This window comes from Artibeus jamaicensis, unplaced genomic scaffold (assembly GCF_021234435.1).
Source record: "Artibeus jamaicensis isolate MK-2021 breed Jamaican fruit bat unplaced genomic scaffold, CSHL_Jam_final scaffold_833, whole genome shotgun sequence".
NCBI classification, from domain to species: Eukaryota; Metazoa; Chordata; class Mammalia; order Chiroptera; family Phyllostomidae; genus Artibeus; species Artibeus jamaicensis.
Genome location: NW_026522056.1, coordinates 8,805,808 through 8,821,233, shown reverse-complemented (window position 1 = coordinate 8,821,233; position 15,426 = coordinate 8,805,808). Strand labels below are relative to the sequence as shown.

At 54.4% G+C, this 15,426-nt stretch overlaps 1 protein-coding gene and 1 long non-coding RNA gene across 2 annotated transcripts; one reads left to right on the top strand and one right to left on the bottom strand.

Moving 5' to 3' along the window:
- Positions 1-4,287, top strand: ZNF703 (zinc finger protein 703). Its single transcript, XM_037166949.2, has 2 exons — positions 1-503; positions 1,478-4,287. Exons 1-2 carry the CDS (start codon positions 261-263, stop codon positions 3,008-3,010), a joined length of 1,776 nt encoding a protein of 591 aa, XP_037022844.1. The 5' UTR covers positions 1-260; the 3' UTR covers positions 3,011-4,287.
- Positions 4,288-8,200: 3,913 nt separating this feature from the next.
- LOC128626621 (uncharacterized) lies at positions 8,201-14,503 on the bottom strand. Its single transcript, XR_008390605.1, has 4 exons — positions 14,430-14,503; positions 11,935-12,027; positions 10,067-10,159; positions 8,201-8,972 (listed from the first exon to the last, which is right to left on the bottom strand). It is a non-coding gene; the product is annotated as an uncharacterized LOC128626621 (long non-coding RNA).
- Between the last annotated feature and the right edge of the window lie 923 nt (positions 14,504-15,426).

Genomic DNA, 15,426 nt, shown 5'->3' with positions numbered 1-15,426 from the left:
GCGGGTGCGGCGATCCCTTTGAAGTGTGGCTGCCGATCGCGGCTATTTGACGTGCGGCTCGCGGAAGGCGAAGGTTTTTGTGTTGCTGTCCCCGGCTGGTGGTGGCGGCGGCGGCGGCGGCGTCGGTGGAGGAGGGGCGGAGGCGCGGCGACCGCTGCACCGCGCTCCACGCTGCGGAGCGCGCCCACCCGCCCCGGGAGCTCGCCTCCCTGGTGCTGCCCCTCCCTCCCCGCCCCCCCCAGTGGCGCTGCCCCCTCCAAATGAGCGATTCGCCCGCTGGATCTAACCCAAGGACACCCGAAAGCAGCGGCAGCGGTAGCGGCGGCGGCGGGAAGAGGCCGGTGGGGCCGGTAGTGGTGTCCCTCCTGCCACCAGCGGACCCCCAGCGCCAGGCGAACCGGCTCCCTATCAGGGTCCTGAAGATGCTGAGCGCTCACACCGGCCACCTCCTGCACCCGGAGTACCTGCAGCCGCTGTCTTCCACTCCCGTCAGTCCCATTGAGGTCAGTATCTTGGTCTCTGTCGCCCAGCGTCGTTCCCATTCCGCCCACCGCTGCCGGGCCCACGGCCCTACTCCCTGCACCCCGGGGCTCGGCGCGACGCTCAGGTCCGGCCACACTGGCGGACCGGGTTGAGGAGGGACCGGCAACTGGGGAATCATAGCGCACTCGGTTCTACCCTGGTTTCTCCAGGGAAGGTTCCCCTTCCACGATCGCCCTTCGGATCTACGTGCTCTGTCTTGGATTGGATCGGGTTTACTGTTGGAGTCTCCGCTGGGTCCTTTACTTTTCCTCGGCACCCAATTTCTAGGCCAGAGACGATCTCCCCTGAGTCTCCCCTCCCCCCAACCTTGGTTCGTTTTCTTTGAATCACGGATCGCCCCCGTCCCACTCCGCCTCTGCCCCATCCTGTTAGAGCGCACGACGCCCGGACACTCCCGGTCCCAGGTCTTTCTTCCTCCCACTTGCCTGGGTGCCCTCCGGGGAGGGAGGGGCCACTAAGAGCGCAGGCGGCAACCCAAGCTCTAGGACGCGCTTCTCCCCGCTTCTACCCGGGCGCCACCGCCGGAAACCCGTCCCAAGCGAAGTTCCCCAAACTGAAGGAATAAGTTTTTCCTTGGGCTTAGAGGAGGGGGAGATTAGAAGGAAGGGGGCTAGTCGCAGCCCCGACTCCAGAGAAGCCACCGTCTCCCGCTGTGGCCTTTGGTGGGCTGCTTCCACCGCCCCACTCCCCAGGGCCTGTGGCGCACTCGGGGACGCGGTGCAGCCGGGGATCCCCCTGCTGGGCCGTGCGAGCGCGGTGCTGCCCAGCTGCGCCGCCCACCGGGCGCGCGCTCTCAAACCTCTCCCCGGGGCCTTCCGTTGGGCGGCCGCCGCCACCGGTGCTCTCCGCGCCCACCCAGCTCCCCAAGGACCCCGGTTTGCTCCGCGGGGTCTTGTAGTCTCACTCCCTGTCCCCTTGCCGCTGTCTCCCACAGCTGGACGCCAAGAAGAGTCCATTGGCGCTGCTGGCCCAGACCTGCTCGCAAATCGGCAAGCCGGACCCGCCGCCCTCGTCGAAACTCAACTCCGTGGCGGCGGCTGCCAATGGGTTAGGGGCAGAGAAGGACCCTGGCCGCTCCGCCTCCGGCGCCGCCTCCGCGTCTGCGGCGCTCAAGCAGCTGGGCGACTCCCCGGTCGAGGACAAGTCCAGCTTCAAGCCCTACTCCAAGGGCTCCGGCGGCGACTCCCGTAAAGACAGCGGCTCATCCTCTGTGTCCTCCACCTCTTCCTCATCCTCCTTGTCCCCGGGAGACAAGGCAGGCTTCAGGGTCCCCAGCGCCGCCTGCACGCCCTTTCCCCCGCATGGAGCGCCAGTCTCCACGTCGTCGTCTTCGTCCTCACCCGGCGGTTCTCGAGGCGGCTCCCCGCACCACTCCGACTGCAAGAACGGCGGCGGTGGGGGTGGCGGCGGGGAGCTGGACAGGAAAGACCAGGAGCCCAAGCCCAGCCCGGAGGCTGTAGCCGTGAGCCGCGGCAGCAGCGGGGAACCTGGCACGCACGGCGGCGGTGCGGAGGTCGGGGCCTCTGGGCGCAAGTCGGAGCCGCCCTCGGCGCTGGTGGGAGCTGGCCACGTGGCGCCGGTGTCACCCTACAAACCGGGCCACTCGGTTTTCCCACTGCCGCCCTCCAGCATCGGCTACCACGGCTCCATCGTGGGCGCCTACGCCGGCTACCCCTCTCAGTTCGTGCCTGGCCTGGATCCTAGCAAGTCTGGCCTCGTGGGAGGCCAGCTGTCGGGGGGCCTGGGCCTGCCACCTGGCAAGCCCCCCAGCTCCAGCCCACTCACCGGCGCCTCCCCGCCCTCCTTCCTGCAGGGATTATGCCGCGACCCCTACTGCCTGGGAGGTTACCACAGCGCCTCGCACCTTGGAGGCTCCAGCTGCTCCACTTGCAGCGCGCACGACCCAGCCGGGCCCAGCCTGAAGGCCGGGGGCTACCCACTGGTGTACCCCGGGCACCCGCTGCAGCCCGCCGCACTCTCCTCCAGCGCCGCCCAGGCCGCGCTCCCAGGCCATCCCCTGTACACCTACGGCTTCATGCTGCAGAACGAACCGCTGCCTCACAGCTGCAACTGGGTAGCGGCCAGTGGGCCCTGCGACAAGCGCTTTGCCACCTCAGAGGAGCTGCTCAGCCACCTGCGGACTCACACGGCCTTGCCGGGCGCAGAGAAACTTCTGGCCACCTACCCCGGGGCCTCGGGCCTGGGCAGCGCCGCTGCAGCGGCTGCAGCGGCTGCCTCCTGCCATCTGCACCTCCCCCCGCCCTCCGCCCCCGGCAGCCCCGGGTCGCTGTCATTGCGGAGTCCACACACTTTGGGGCTAAGCCGGTACCACCCCTATGGCAAGAGCCACTTATCCACAGCTGGGGGCCTGGCCATGCCGTCCCTGCCCACAGCCGGACCCTACTACTCGCCATATGCCCTGTACGGACAGAGACTAGCCTCAGCCTCCGCGCTTGGATACCAGTAACTACGGCTCCTCCTCCAGCCCCCCTCCCAGCGCCCCCTCCCCCAGCCTCCTGGCCTGGCCGCTGCAACCTCCACGACCGCTTGTTCCTGCCAGACTCCCTGCCCAGACCTCCCCACTGGACTGTGTATTTATTTACGATAATGTTAGCTTACAAGCTGGGAATATAAGTGCATTAATGGCCCACACGAGTCGATGGTATGCAAAAAGTCTGTGTTCCCCCAAATAATATTAATCACAAGCAACTACATGTTCCCTGCCCCTCTTCCTTTAACTTTTTCTTAGGTATAAGTTTTAATTTTCCTTTTTTTTTTTTGGATTGGTTTGGTTAGGGGAACAGGGAGAGTTGGGGTTCTGGGGTTCTTCTCTTTGTTTTGTTCCCCCTCTCTGGGGAGTTTTCTTGCATGCTTCTTAACCATTAAAACGACATTTCATTTTCCCCTTTCCCCTTCATGCCCTCATTTCCTCCCATTTGAGGTTCTGTTTTTACCTTTGTACGAGGAACAGAGAGATGTTTTTGTGGTGCATTTGGGGGTACACGGAGGGGCCCCCGTGGCAGGAGGTCTCGCCTCTGTTGGCCTAGAACTCTGCTCCCCGACTTCTCCCCTGCAGCCCTCTTCTACGGACCCTGGTCTTCGCCCTGGCCCCCCAAATTAGAGCCTTCCTCCCCTGGTTTGCTCTGAACACAGACTGAGAGAGGGGCCCTGGTGGCCTAGGAGAGAACCCTTCCACTTCCAGACTCATCTGGCCCCAAACACCCGGTAGTCACCCTGCCCGCTGGTGGGGGCCTGTAGGGCTCATGTTATCCAGTTAAAAGTCCTAAGGGCTTGCTGGCATGAAACTTTGCTCTTTATATTTTGCAAAGTGCTTTTATAGTCATTGTTTTTCTCTCCATTATTGGGGTAGTGGTCCCTCTCCTGTTGGTGGGGGGGGGTGTCAGTGACCCTTGCTAGATGCCTCTGAAGCAGAGCAGTCTCAGTATCGGTGGGCAGTAGGACCTTCTATCTCTGCTGGGGCAAGGTTGGACAGCAAGGGAGACACGGCACAGCCGCCCTCTTCACCCCTTTCCAGGCCAGACCCAACAGATTCCCCAAAGCTGGGGCCTTCTTGGGTTCCCTCGTTGACTGGGATTGACGACTCAGGCCCTGGGTCTTCCCACACCCTCTTCTTCCCCGTCTTCTGCAGCATCGCGGGGGCTGCAGGGCCTATTTGGGATGAATAGAGCTCTCCCTTGGTAAGACTTATTTTGTTAATAAATGAAATACTTGGCTATATTCACACCGTGGTGTGTTTCTGTCTTGCCTTACCACCCCACTTCCAGATACCTAAGCAAATGCCTTTCTTTTATTCTTGTTTAAAGTACCTTATGGTTTCCTTCTCAGATTTCCGTTCAAGGACGTTTAATGCCTTTCCTCGAGAAAGGGGAGAATAAAAACCTGCCAACGCATGACGAATAACATAAAACCACCTTTATTTTTTTGTTCCACTTGGTTTTTTACCTACCAGCCTCACTTCAAAGACCTTGACATTTCCTGGGGACAGGGTGGAGAGAGTGCGTGCATGCAGATTTTTCCTCTGGGCCTGGATTCGAGGTCCAGGGCTTTGAGAAGGGAGCCAGGTCGGGGGTGCTCAGACTCCTGGCAGCAGAGCCCCGAGTCCCAAGGGTGAGCAAAGACGACGTGCCTCTGGCGCCACCTGGTGGCAGACAGCGACCGGCGCCATCCCCGACGGCACCTTCAGCGCTTCCCACTCTAAAGGCGGAGGATTTCCTCTTTCCTGAAAATGCTTTAATACAACCTGAAACCAAAGGGTCAACGCACCTGCTTAAAGGGGCGCTTCGCAAGGTTTGGAGGCTCCCCAAGGTCAGCGCCGGTTTGTCCGCCCCACTCATCTGCGCTCCCAGAGACTTATCAACAGGGTTTGGGTTTTGCTGAGAAGGCGCAGCAATTGCTCGGGACCTCGAAGCCACGCTGGGTCCCAGGTTTCTTCACCGCGCGAGTGACACTGACTCTCCTCCTCCGGCAGGAGAGGGTGGGGTACCGTTTATCAGGATGGCGGGACGAGATTGGACACGTTCCCACTGCGAGGGGAGTCCCCGAGGCCGGGAGCAGGGCCCCAGCCGCGTCCTCCCGGGGCTGGCGGACCCCGGACGGCGAGCCCGCACCTGCCGAGACCCGCCTGCGCTGGTTTCCGCGGCCCGACCCCGGCGCCCGCACTTCAAAACGGCCTTCCTCGCCCCCTCCTGGCCGCGCTCCTCAGCGTCTGGCCGCGCGCGTCTGGCATCTGCTGTTGCTGTCACGTTGTTTGGCTTTGCTTTTTGTGAGGAATGAGCCCTATTGGGCAGTTCGTGCTCCGCAGTGTGTGTGCTTCCGAAACTTCCGAAGACCCGAGGTCAAGTGCAGAAAGGGGGGAGGGATGCCAGAGAGTGGCAGCGTGGGCCTGAGCCTGTGTGGGCGTCGTGCCCTCCGCACTTGACAGAACCTGGGCATAAGATGTTTTTGTGAGGTTGGGGATTTGGGGAGGAGGTGGCACTTATATCTTTGATTCTGGGCAGTATTCCTTCATTAGTCAAGAAACGTCAGGCTTCTCCAAAACCTGTGGGTGCTGGCCACCCCGAAACCCTAAGCGTGCCTCTGGCGAAGGGACCAGGGCTACTGGGGTCACTGGGCACCGGGGAGACTGAGTCAGGGTCTGACTGTGACGCCCGGAGACTTGCTCTGGCTCTTCCCGAGGAATGATCGGTGTCCGATTTCTCAGAGTTCAGATTGGCCCGAATCTTTAAAAGACCTGAAAATGAAGTCACTTGCATTTTCTTTTTGCCATTGGTCATTTATTTCCCACCGTCCCTTTCTCTCAAGCCCCCCACTTTTCTTCGGTTACCTTTTAAATTCCTGCTGAAACTGCTGGAAACTGGTCCCTCTGCAGGGGGACTGGAACCTAAATCTCGCAGTCTTCAGACCTCCCTACCTAAGGACCACCAGGCTCCTCTTACTGGGACCAAAGAAAGGAAAACCATCTCCCACAGCAAACTCTCCCTGTAGCAAAAGCAGCTTTTCTGTGGCTGTTTGGCTTACAGGGAGGTGTGAGAATGCAGGTTAGACACTCCTCAGACCAGAAAGGTTGCCCCCACCTGCCACCATGAAGACAAAGGTAGGTACTGTCGTCTGGAGTGTCCCTGTTCTCACCCTGAAATGTCAGCTCTTCCCACTGCAAATGGGTGACATTCCTAACAAATGTGGCTCTTTTAATTAGCTGGTGGGGAGTTTGTTACTTTCAGTAGCTAAATTCTCATTAAACAAAGTTGCTGTTTTAATCGAGATAATACTCCCCACCAACTGTTCAATTTGCATAATTAATTCATCCAGCAACTCTTTTCTTTGAGAATCACCTCCACCTTCTCTTTCTCCACCTTCTTCTCGTCCTAACCCTCCTCCCCTCCTTCCTCATCCCTCCCAGGCGCCAGAAATGGGGCCTGTGTTCCTAAGGCACCAAGAAGGGTGGAAGCCACAGCGCTGGAACTTGAGACACTGGACGTTCCTGGCTCCAGGTCATATTTTCACACCTCTTGCCTGGTTATTTTTGTGGCTTCGTGGGCAGCTGTGGGAGGAAGGGAGGAAGAGAGAGAGGGGAGAGACTCGCCCTCGGATATAGGTTTGACACAAACAGAATTGTGTGGTGTTAATTTTAACTTCCCGATCGTCCCCCACAGACCCACTTCCTAAGAAATCCGTAGCCCGAGTGTGGGCCGTGGGGTTCTTCCCCATCTTTAGGCAGACCTAACTGCCTCGCCGTACCCAGCATCCCGTTATGTGTCTCTCAGTACGTGAACTAACTCCTTCCTGATGTATGTCTGGTTCACCGTGGCATTCATCTTAAAATAGTCCTTTGGCTCTGCGCTTTATTAATCATTCTGTAGGGGAAGCTGCACTCCACTTTTCTGTTTGATTTGATTTCATTCATCCTGTCTTTTTGTAAAATAGATGGTTGAGTGCATCCGATAATGTATGGTTTAATTTGGAGCACTATGGGTTTGAATTACCATTTTCATAATGTGCTGTGCATTAATGTGTTACATCATTTATAAAGAGGAATGTGCTGGGTTTCAAACTTTCTCCTGAAAGCCAAAGTCACCTAAAAGAAACAAAGCCAAATCACACCGACCCATCTTCTTACCTCGCTGCCGGAGGAACCCCTGCCTCCCCCACCCCGCGAAATCTGCCAAGGCTCATAAAACCCAACATGAGGCTTTTGTGTTTGCATAATGCAGGTGGGTGTCAAGGTTTGGGGGGAACTTGCACACGGCTGCCCGGGAGCCATCAATGGCAGTACAAAGCTTCTCCTCATTATTGCATAACAACAGCTTTCCAGCCAGCCCCGTTCTGCGGAGACCTCCAGTGGACGGCTCTCGACCCTAATCCCAGCACTCCCTCCCCAATGGCTGTAATAACACCAGCTGTCTGTTACTCAAACTCTGACTGAGGAGGAAAAAGCACTGATTATCCAAATACAGTCATTAAAGGGGAAATGTGTTTTTAGGACTGTCAGAGTGATTAATGAGGGCTAGCCGTCTTTGCAAATGCACTTGTTTAGTCTAACTGGCAGCTTCTATTTTCCTATTGATTTATTGCAGCCGTTGCCGGGCCTCGGTGTGTGCGAAGTCAGGGCACTTCACAACTGTGCCCTGTTCAAACAGGAAAAGCATGCACCATTTTGTCCGGGAGGGAGGGAGCAGCCCAAAGTCTCTCCCTTCAGTTCAATCTCCAGGGCCCCAGACCAACAAAGAAGACATTAAAAACCTGCAGCCCAGAGAGGGAAGGAAACTGCCTCCCCTCTCTGGTTGTCCCCGGTCACTCAGTTCCAAGGTCAGTGGAGACGCACCATGGCGCCTGGACAAAGCCTGCCCTATTGTAACACTCAGCATGCCCACATTTTCTCCTCCAGTCCCCCCAAACCACCTGTCAGCCACTCAGTCCAAGTTCAGGAAAGGCACCCAGCAGAGGGGGAGGCCGGGGAGGGGACTGATGGGGCAAGGCCAGGAGAAAACAGAACACCGGAGCAACCCCCCCCCCCCGTGGCCCCAGGGCGGGAGGGAACAAGGTCAGGGGCTTTGCGAGAAACTGATTACGCCCAATGGATGATTTCAACTTTTAAAAAGAGGTGGGGGGGGGAGAGGAGAAGAGACCACAAGAGTAGTAGCTACTTCTTTCCACTTGTACAGTTTCTATTTTGACAAATGATGTATCTAATGGCCAAAACAGAGAAACGGCAGCTTGGAAATAGAGCCCCAGTATTTGGGATTCTCCGTCCAGGCCGTCGATCATCACAGCAAACAGAATGTACAGAATTCCTGCTACGTGCGCAGCGCAGTGCTGGATGCCATGAGATAGAAAAAAACACAGACCAAACTCCTGCCCATTTTTCATGGGAGAGACAAGACATCATCCATGAGCCAGGGAGCAAGAGAGCATTATATATAGCTGCATATGTGCTGATCTAATAAAGTGCTAAATCCTTCCTTGCAGACAGTGGAAGACAGGATGGGATATAACAAGGTGCTAATTGTGCAGATCAGGTGGTCAAGCTGCAGGAGCTGGAGGGGGGGTTACTGGGGCTGATGTCAGGGACCCTCCCCCGGGAGCTCCAATCTGTGGGAAGGCTCTCGGTTCCTCCTGGGCTGGAAAGATGGATGAGACGGTCGTTCTGGAGCGGTGAGCAGGCGGGATCTTGGCGCCCCTGAGCCAGTAATTTCCATTTCTAAAGCAGATCAAGGAGCAGGCTTCGCTAAGGCTGTAAACAACGCATCTGAAGTTTCTTCCGCCCACCTCTCCAGGCAGCCGCACCTTCCACAGAACATTCCTTCCACAGAGCTTTCCGGGCGTGGAAGTGGTTTGTGCTTCTTCCTCCACGATGTGCCTTTCCAAGTTTTCCTGGGGTGGTGGCATATCATCAGCATTATTAACACTTCCTAAAACAGGAAAAGCTGTCAGTGAATTTGGATCACAGATGAACTGGGGAAACTGTCTCTTAAGAAAAAAGAAGCTGAACCTGCTGGCTGAGAAAAAAATGAAATGACCGTATTTATAAACTTCTAAACGGAGCCAATGGCGTAAGGACTTTGGTGAACTTTAGGCTATCGTAGCAAGTTCAGAAAGTCTGGCCATTGTACGACTTGTAGTAGAAAGAGTGTTGCAATGGGAATCAGGAAACCTGGATTTTGTTCTGGTCCTGAAACTTAATTGCTTTGCAACCTTAGGCAAGTTCCTTAATCTCTCTGAGTCCCTTTTCCCATTTTTGAGATGAAGTTGTTGGGCCCTTTCGTCTTTCAGCACAATGGAATATTCTATGAGTTTATAAAATGTTTAAATAGTGAAGCCTTGTGGTGGTCAGAGTTGGTCAGTTTTGGTCACTGACCCCCGGTCTTACAGTTTTCCAAGGTTCCTGTCAGGACAGCCAATGTGGGAGATCCAGAGAAAGAAACCTCACGACTTCACCTAAATCATGGAGAACAGGTGGAGCACAGACAAGGAGAATGTGTAATGTGGACTTTTCACCCAGAGAACTGGCTTCAACAAAATGAATTATTAAAACATTTTTAATTTGACGAAATGCTGACCCTACGATGATTCAGGTATTTCAGAGACTGTGTGGGTGCTGGAATGGGTCAAACATTATTATTAAAAATAACGTTCAGATTCCTGTGAGGTTAAACCAAGGTCTTCAAAGAGAATCACATTTTTCATAGCCTACAGCCAATTGCTTTTGGAAAACAGGACTGGCGAGGGAAGAAATGAAAAGCAGATACAAATCGAGCCGCAGTGGGGGAACTTTGCTGTGAGTGGGCAGTGGGTATCTCCACAGTTCCCTGGAAGACAAAGTCATCCTCCCAGAGTTTAAATGAGAGCCAGGTTTTAAAATGGAAACAGTAATTGAGAAAATGTCATTGCGAGTCCCTGTTTGCACTCCTGGGTATGTGTGCCTGTGAGTGAGCGTGTGTGTGCGTATCAGTTATATACGGTTTGTGCATGTTCCATAAGGAAACAGTGTGACCGCTCTTCTTACTTTTGACAACTTCACATCGTGTGCCACCCGTCAGCTGTACAGAAATGATGGGCCAGGTCCTGGTTGGGTGCCTCAGTTGGTTGGAGCATTGTCCTGTAACCAAACGGTTGCGGGTTCAGTCCCTGGTCGGGACATGTACTGGAGGCAACTGATCAATGTCTCTCTCACATTTATGTTTCCCTTCTTCTCCTCTTCCCCTTCCTCCTCCTCCTCCTTCTCTCTGTAAAAATCAATAAACATATCCTCACCATATCAGGTGAGGGTTAAAAATAACTTTAAAAAATAAGACATGACAGGCCAGCCCCCTTGAAGGCAGCTCAAAAAGCATGATTTTCTGTGTGCATGGCACAGGTGAACATGCTGGGCATTTTCCACTTACAGCAAACTTCCAGTGCCCTTTAATGTGCACAACCAAATCTGGAGAGGGTAAGTAAACCACCTAGGATCTCGCAGTTAAAGAGCCATGGAGCCAGGCTTCTAACCCAGTTCTGACTCTAAAACCTTTTGCACTGAGCCACATAGCTTCCGACTTTGTGGTTAGTTGGGTCTGGATGCTACAGAGAGAGAGAATTAGGAGAATTTTCCCATCAAAACATTTTGACCAACACGCCTGCATGTGTTGGGACCATGCTAGACATCGTGCACTTCAAACAGCATTGACCCTGCCCTTCTTTTCCAAGAACTGAGGTGCTGCTCAGTGCAATGGGTTTGGCTCATTCAGTAAACTTTAGAGAGTGCTCACTGCATACTAGGTACTAGGATCTACTCTGTGGATTAAAAAGATGAGAGAGACATTGACCTTGCCTCCACAAGCTTATAGCCTAGTAGGAGGCAGATGTGTACGCTAATTAAGGTGTGATGGACGAAGAGCTCAGGTAATGCTTTTGTAATAGTCAGTATAAGCTAGATTATGCTGTGTAACAAATTAATCCACAAATCTGAGGGGTTTGACACAACAAAGGCTTGTCTTTCACGTCTACTACATCTCCATTGTGGACTGATAGGGATATCTGTATCAGAAAGGGTTGGACCTGGGAAGAACCAGTAATAGAGTAAAGCACTTATCTCGAGGCCTTGGCTTGTGAGATTGTGGTGGCCAGATAAGCAAGTGGAAGTCTGCAGGGCAGGCAGGCAGGAAGGAAGTATCCCAAGCACGCTGCAACTTCATTGGCATGAGCCATTTGGATTCTGGAGCCGGGGCAAGGCCTAAGCCCTGTTTTAAGGAGCTTTCCTGATTAGATCAGGCCCACCCCAGTTACTCTCCCTTTTGATCCACACATCTGCAAGGTTCCTTCACAGAAGCACCTAGATCGGTATTTGATTAAATAACTGAGGACTGTGTAGTTCAGTCCAACCAAGGTGATACATCAGAAAGCATCAGTGTTGCACATAATTTAATCAGGCCCACTGACTGAACAAAAATATCCTCAGTGGTCACAGCAGGGGGAGAGCTGGAGGGTCTTGCATGAATAATTGCATGTTTCAGGTCAAAAATTACATATGTCACATCTGCTCATCATCCTGTGCCCAGAACTGGTCCTATGGCCCCTTCCTAACTACAAGGGTGGGAGGTTGACCCTCCCTCCTGTTCAGAAGGAGTGGAGAGCCAGAGGGTCTGCCACAGGTGTTCTCGGGGTGCTCTGAGCAGCTCCCGTCATTCCCGTCCCACGTTTACTGCCCGCAGAGGGACACTGGCTTCTTGACAACATGAAGGCATGCAGTCACTGCCGAGGGCCACGTCGTGACCAAAGGAGAAACCAGAAAAGAACTTACTGTCCCCCACTCCAGCTCACCTCCACCCTGCTTCCTCAGGCCTTCCCAAATAGAAGCTCCTTCCAATCCCTCCCAACCTGCCGAACCTTGTTTACCTGGAGAAAGTTTACATTTGAAATCACAGGAACCAGGTGCCTCTGGGAACAGAATGCTCAGGGCATGCAACCTCTTGGCGTCTCTGGACCACACTGAAGAAGAGTTGTCTTGGGCCACACATTAAATACACCAACAGTAACTAAAACTGATGAGCAAAAAAGGGTTTTAAGTAAATTTATGATTCTGCGTTGGGCTGCATTCATAACCATCCTAAGCTGCATGCAGTCCCCAGGCCGTAGGTTGGACACCCCTGCAGCCAGACAAGTCTGGCCTCTTTATGGTTAGGACAGACCTCTCCAGGCTACGGGGCCCCAAACTTCAGAGAGATTTGGGACTTCTGCATACCTTGTGGTCCTGAGCTCTTCACCAGGCGGCTTGCAAAGAACCACCTGTTTGAGCATAAAGGCAGTGTATCAACAAGCCCCCCTCACAAGAAGGGCAGGGACTTTGGGTGGATTCGGCTCTAGCAATACTTTCATCTGTGAAATTTACAAAAAGCTAAGTATTGATTCAAAGTGATAATGATCCATGATCACTGCCAAACAAGTGCCATCAACACTTGTGCCATAAATTTACATGGAAACAGCCTGGGCAACAGGGACCAGACACGGCCTTTTCCCTTCTCTCTGGCATTTATTGAGCACTTGCTGTGTACCAGGCACCGTGCAAAGCAGCAAGATTCATGTAATCCTGGCAGCAATTTTCTGCGATGAGTCTGTTATTGAACACAGTTTTCCCAAGGTCACAGAGCCAGTAAGCAGTAAAGGCAAGATCCCCACTGAGTCTAGCTAATTCCAAAAACTCGTAGTCCTGCCACCAGAGCGACCACACAGTGTCACGCAGGTGATGCTCTTCATGAGGCATCAGGTCAAGGGAAGAAGGGAGGGCGCCACAGCCACCCGAGACCCCTGGCCTGGGCTGCATCCCCCTGGAAAGGGGACTTACCTAAATCTCCCTCAGGCTCCAGCTGGGTTGAGGCAGGATAGGCAGAGCCTCGTTAACCTCTGACCCTCTCCTCCAAAGACCACTGGTCAGGAAGGAAGCTTAAGTCCTCTGACCCTAGTCTCATTTCCTGATGGTCCAGCTGAGCCGTGAGTGCACATGTACTTGTGGAAATATTGCTGAGAACCTACTCTGTGTGCTAAATGCTATCAGAAGATAGAAGATGCATTAAGACATGACTTTTACCATTTACAATCTCATATGGAGAACAGTACAAACACATGCTAATAATGGGAAATAAAGGATGACATTAACGAAGGAAGGGGACCTATAAGAAGTGTTGAGAGCACCCTGGGACCTAGAAAGATTCACTTGTTCGCTTTGCCCCAAGAAAGGAAGAAGAGGTCTTAGAGGCCAGTGCGAAGCCCAAAGCGTGACGACACAGGTGTGTTGGGGGACATTCCTCCAGCTCATACCAACCAGCTGCCATCTGCAGGAAGCTCAGAGGCACCTGCAAGTATAACTTAAGGGAGTCAGTGCTTCAGGTCCCCCGGCATAGGTGCAGCCACGCAGCAGCCTCGTCAAAGGAGGGCAACAGCCTCGGTACAGACATAGCCCGGGTGAGCACCATGAAGGGGCTGCAGCCACAGGGAAGGAGGGCTCTTCGCAAAATTCAGCTCAGGGTTTGATACCAAAACATGCGTCCCACTTGCTGGCGTAGCTCTCTGGTCATGGCCACCCACCCTGGGCTCTCCTGCTCCCAGGGTCCACCTTCCGGGCTCCAGGTACAGCTCCAGGGCCCAGAGCTCAGCCAGGGGCTCTGAAGCCTCCTGGTGCTGACACGGACGGGCGGGGCCTTCGCGCCCAACCCTCCTTGATGTCCACCTGCCTCCCTGACCGCACTCCCTCCTCTGCGAGTGTTAGAGGAGCAAAATGTTCTTAGAGATCATCCTTCTCTGCACCCCTTGCTCCTGACCATCACCCTCCCCTCCGGCCCTCCCCAATGCGGTCCCCCCCCAACACTCACACACACATTCTCTCCCTCTCACCCTCACCTCCCTTCCCTCCCCCACCCCTTCCCCTCCATTTGTTTCAATGAACAGCCCTTTTATCTATTCTGTAGGTACAAATGAAGCTGTCAAATTTGATCAGACGCTTGATATGACAGGCTGTGGGAGTCAGGACCCCTTGAACAGAGTGGGCCTTGTCTGTCACAGCCTGCCTGACACTTCCCATAATGCCCAGACTGATGAGATTCTGAGTAGGGCCCAGCACATTTTCAACTCTATTTTGGGTGAAAACCCTTCTTGAAAGATCTTGAAAGGAGCTGGCAGTTCAGCTGCCCGGATGATTAATGAGGGTTGGCTCCGCTGGATGGATTTCTCCTGGTGCCAACAGCCGTCCTCCCAACAGGCTAGAACGTGTTGCCGTTGACTTCCCCCCGACACTTCCCCCTCGAAGCAACACCCCACAAAAAAACCTTTCCCACCAGCCCTCGGACATCCCCCCACCCCACCCCACCTTGCCACCCCACACCTCCGCTCACAGCCACCTCTGTCCGTGCATTGCCCCCACTCCTCTCTGGTTGTCTGAAGCGGGAGCAGCGCAGCATATGGAAACCGTTACCCGTCACAGCTGAGTGAGGCCTGGCTTCAGTGAGCAGAGCCCGCAGGTTTGAGGGGTGCAGAGGGCGGGCCGAGAGGGCACTGGAGCAGACAGGGACCCGAGCTCTCCCTGAGTGCCATGCCCCACGCCCCAGTGGTGGGAGATGGGCCTCTCTGCTTTTTCTCCATGGATCTCAGGGGCCTGGAGACAGAAACCAAGGGGTGTCTAAAGCCCCAAAGAGATGAAGCATCCAAGTCCTTGTTTTTCTCTTGCCTCCCAGTGTTTCTCAGAAGGGACGCTATTGCTGTTTGGAGCAAGACAGGTCTTTACCAGGTGGACCTTCTGTGCAGGGTGAAAGGTTTAACATACTTGGTCTCCAGACACTACTCGTTTGCAGTGTCGCCCCCCCTCACCCCCTTGCCCCGTTTCAATATGGAAACGACCAGAAATAACCCCTGCAATCCCCAAACCCGCTGGGGTGGTACTAGTGTGGTAACCAGGCTCCTCCCTCCCGCCCGAGGACCCTGCCGTTTCCCTGCCTCCTGCAGCACCCACACCCCTCCACCCACTCAGCGGGAAAGCACCGGGAACCAGGAGAAAGGAGGTGAGCGTGTTGCCCCACCCGCCTCCAGTACTGACTTTCCTCTTCCACCGCCTTCCCCAAACCAACCCTGCGCTATACGTACTTCCCTTCCTCTTCTGCTTTCCCATTTTCTGCAACAGATTATGGCTTATTCATGCTGCGGGGGAAAGAATGGCACCCAAAAGTTCTTTGGGGCTTATGAACTCTGAATCTTTACAAACCAGCCAGTGGAGGGCAGCTGGGGTCAGGAACACACAGGGGTTTTTTTTGTTTTGTTTTGGTTTGGTTTGGTTTGGTTTGGTTTGGTTTGGTTTGGTTTGGTTTGGTTTTTTATTTGTTTGGGGTTTTTTTTTAACCATAG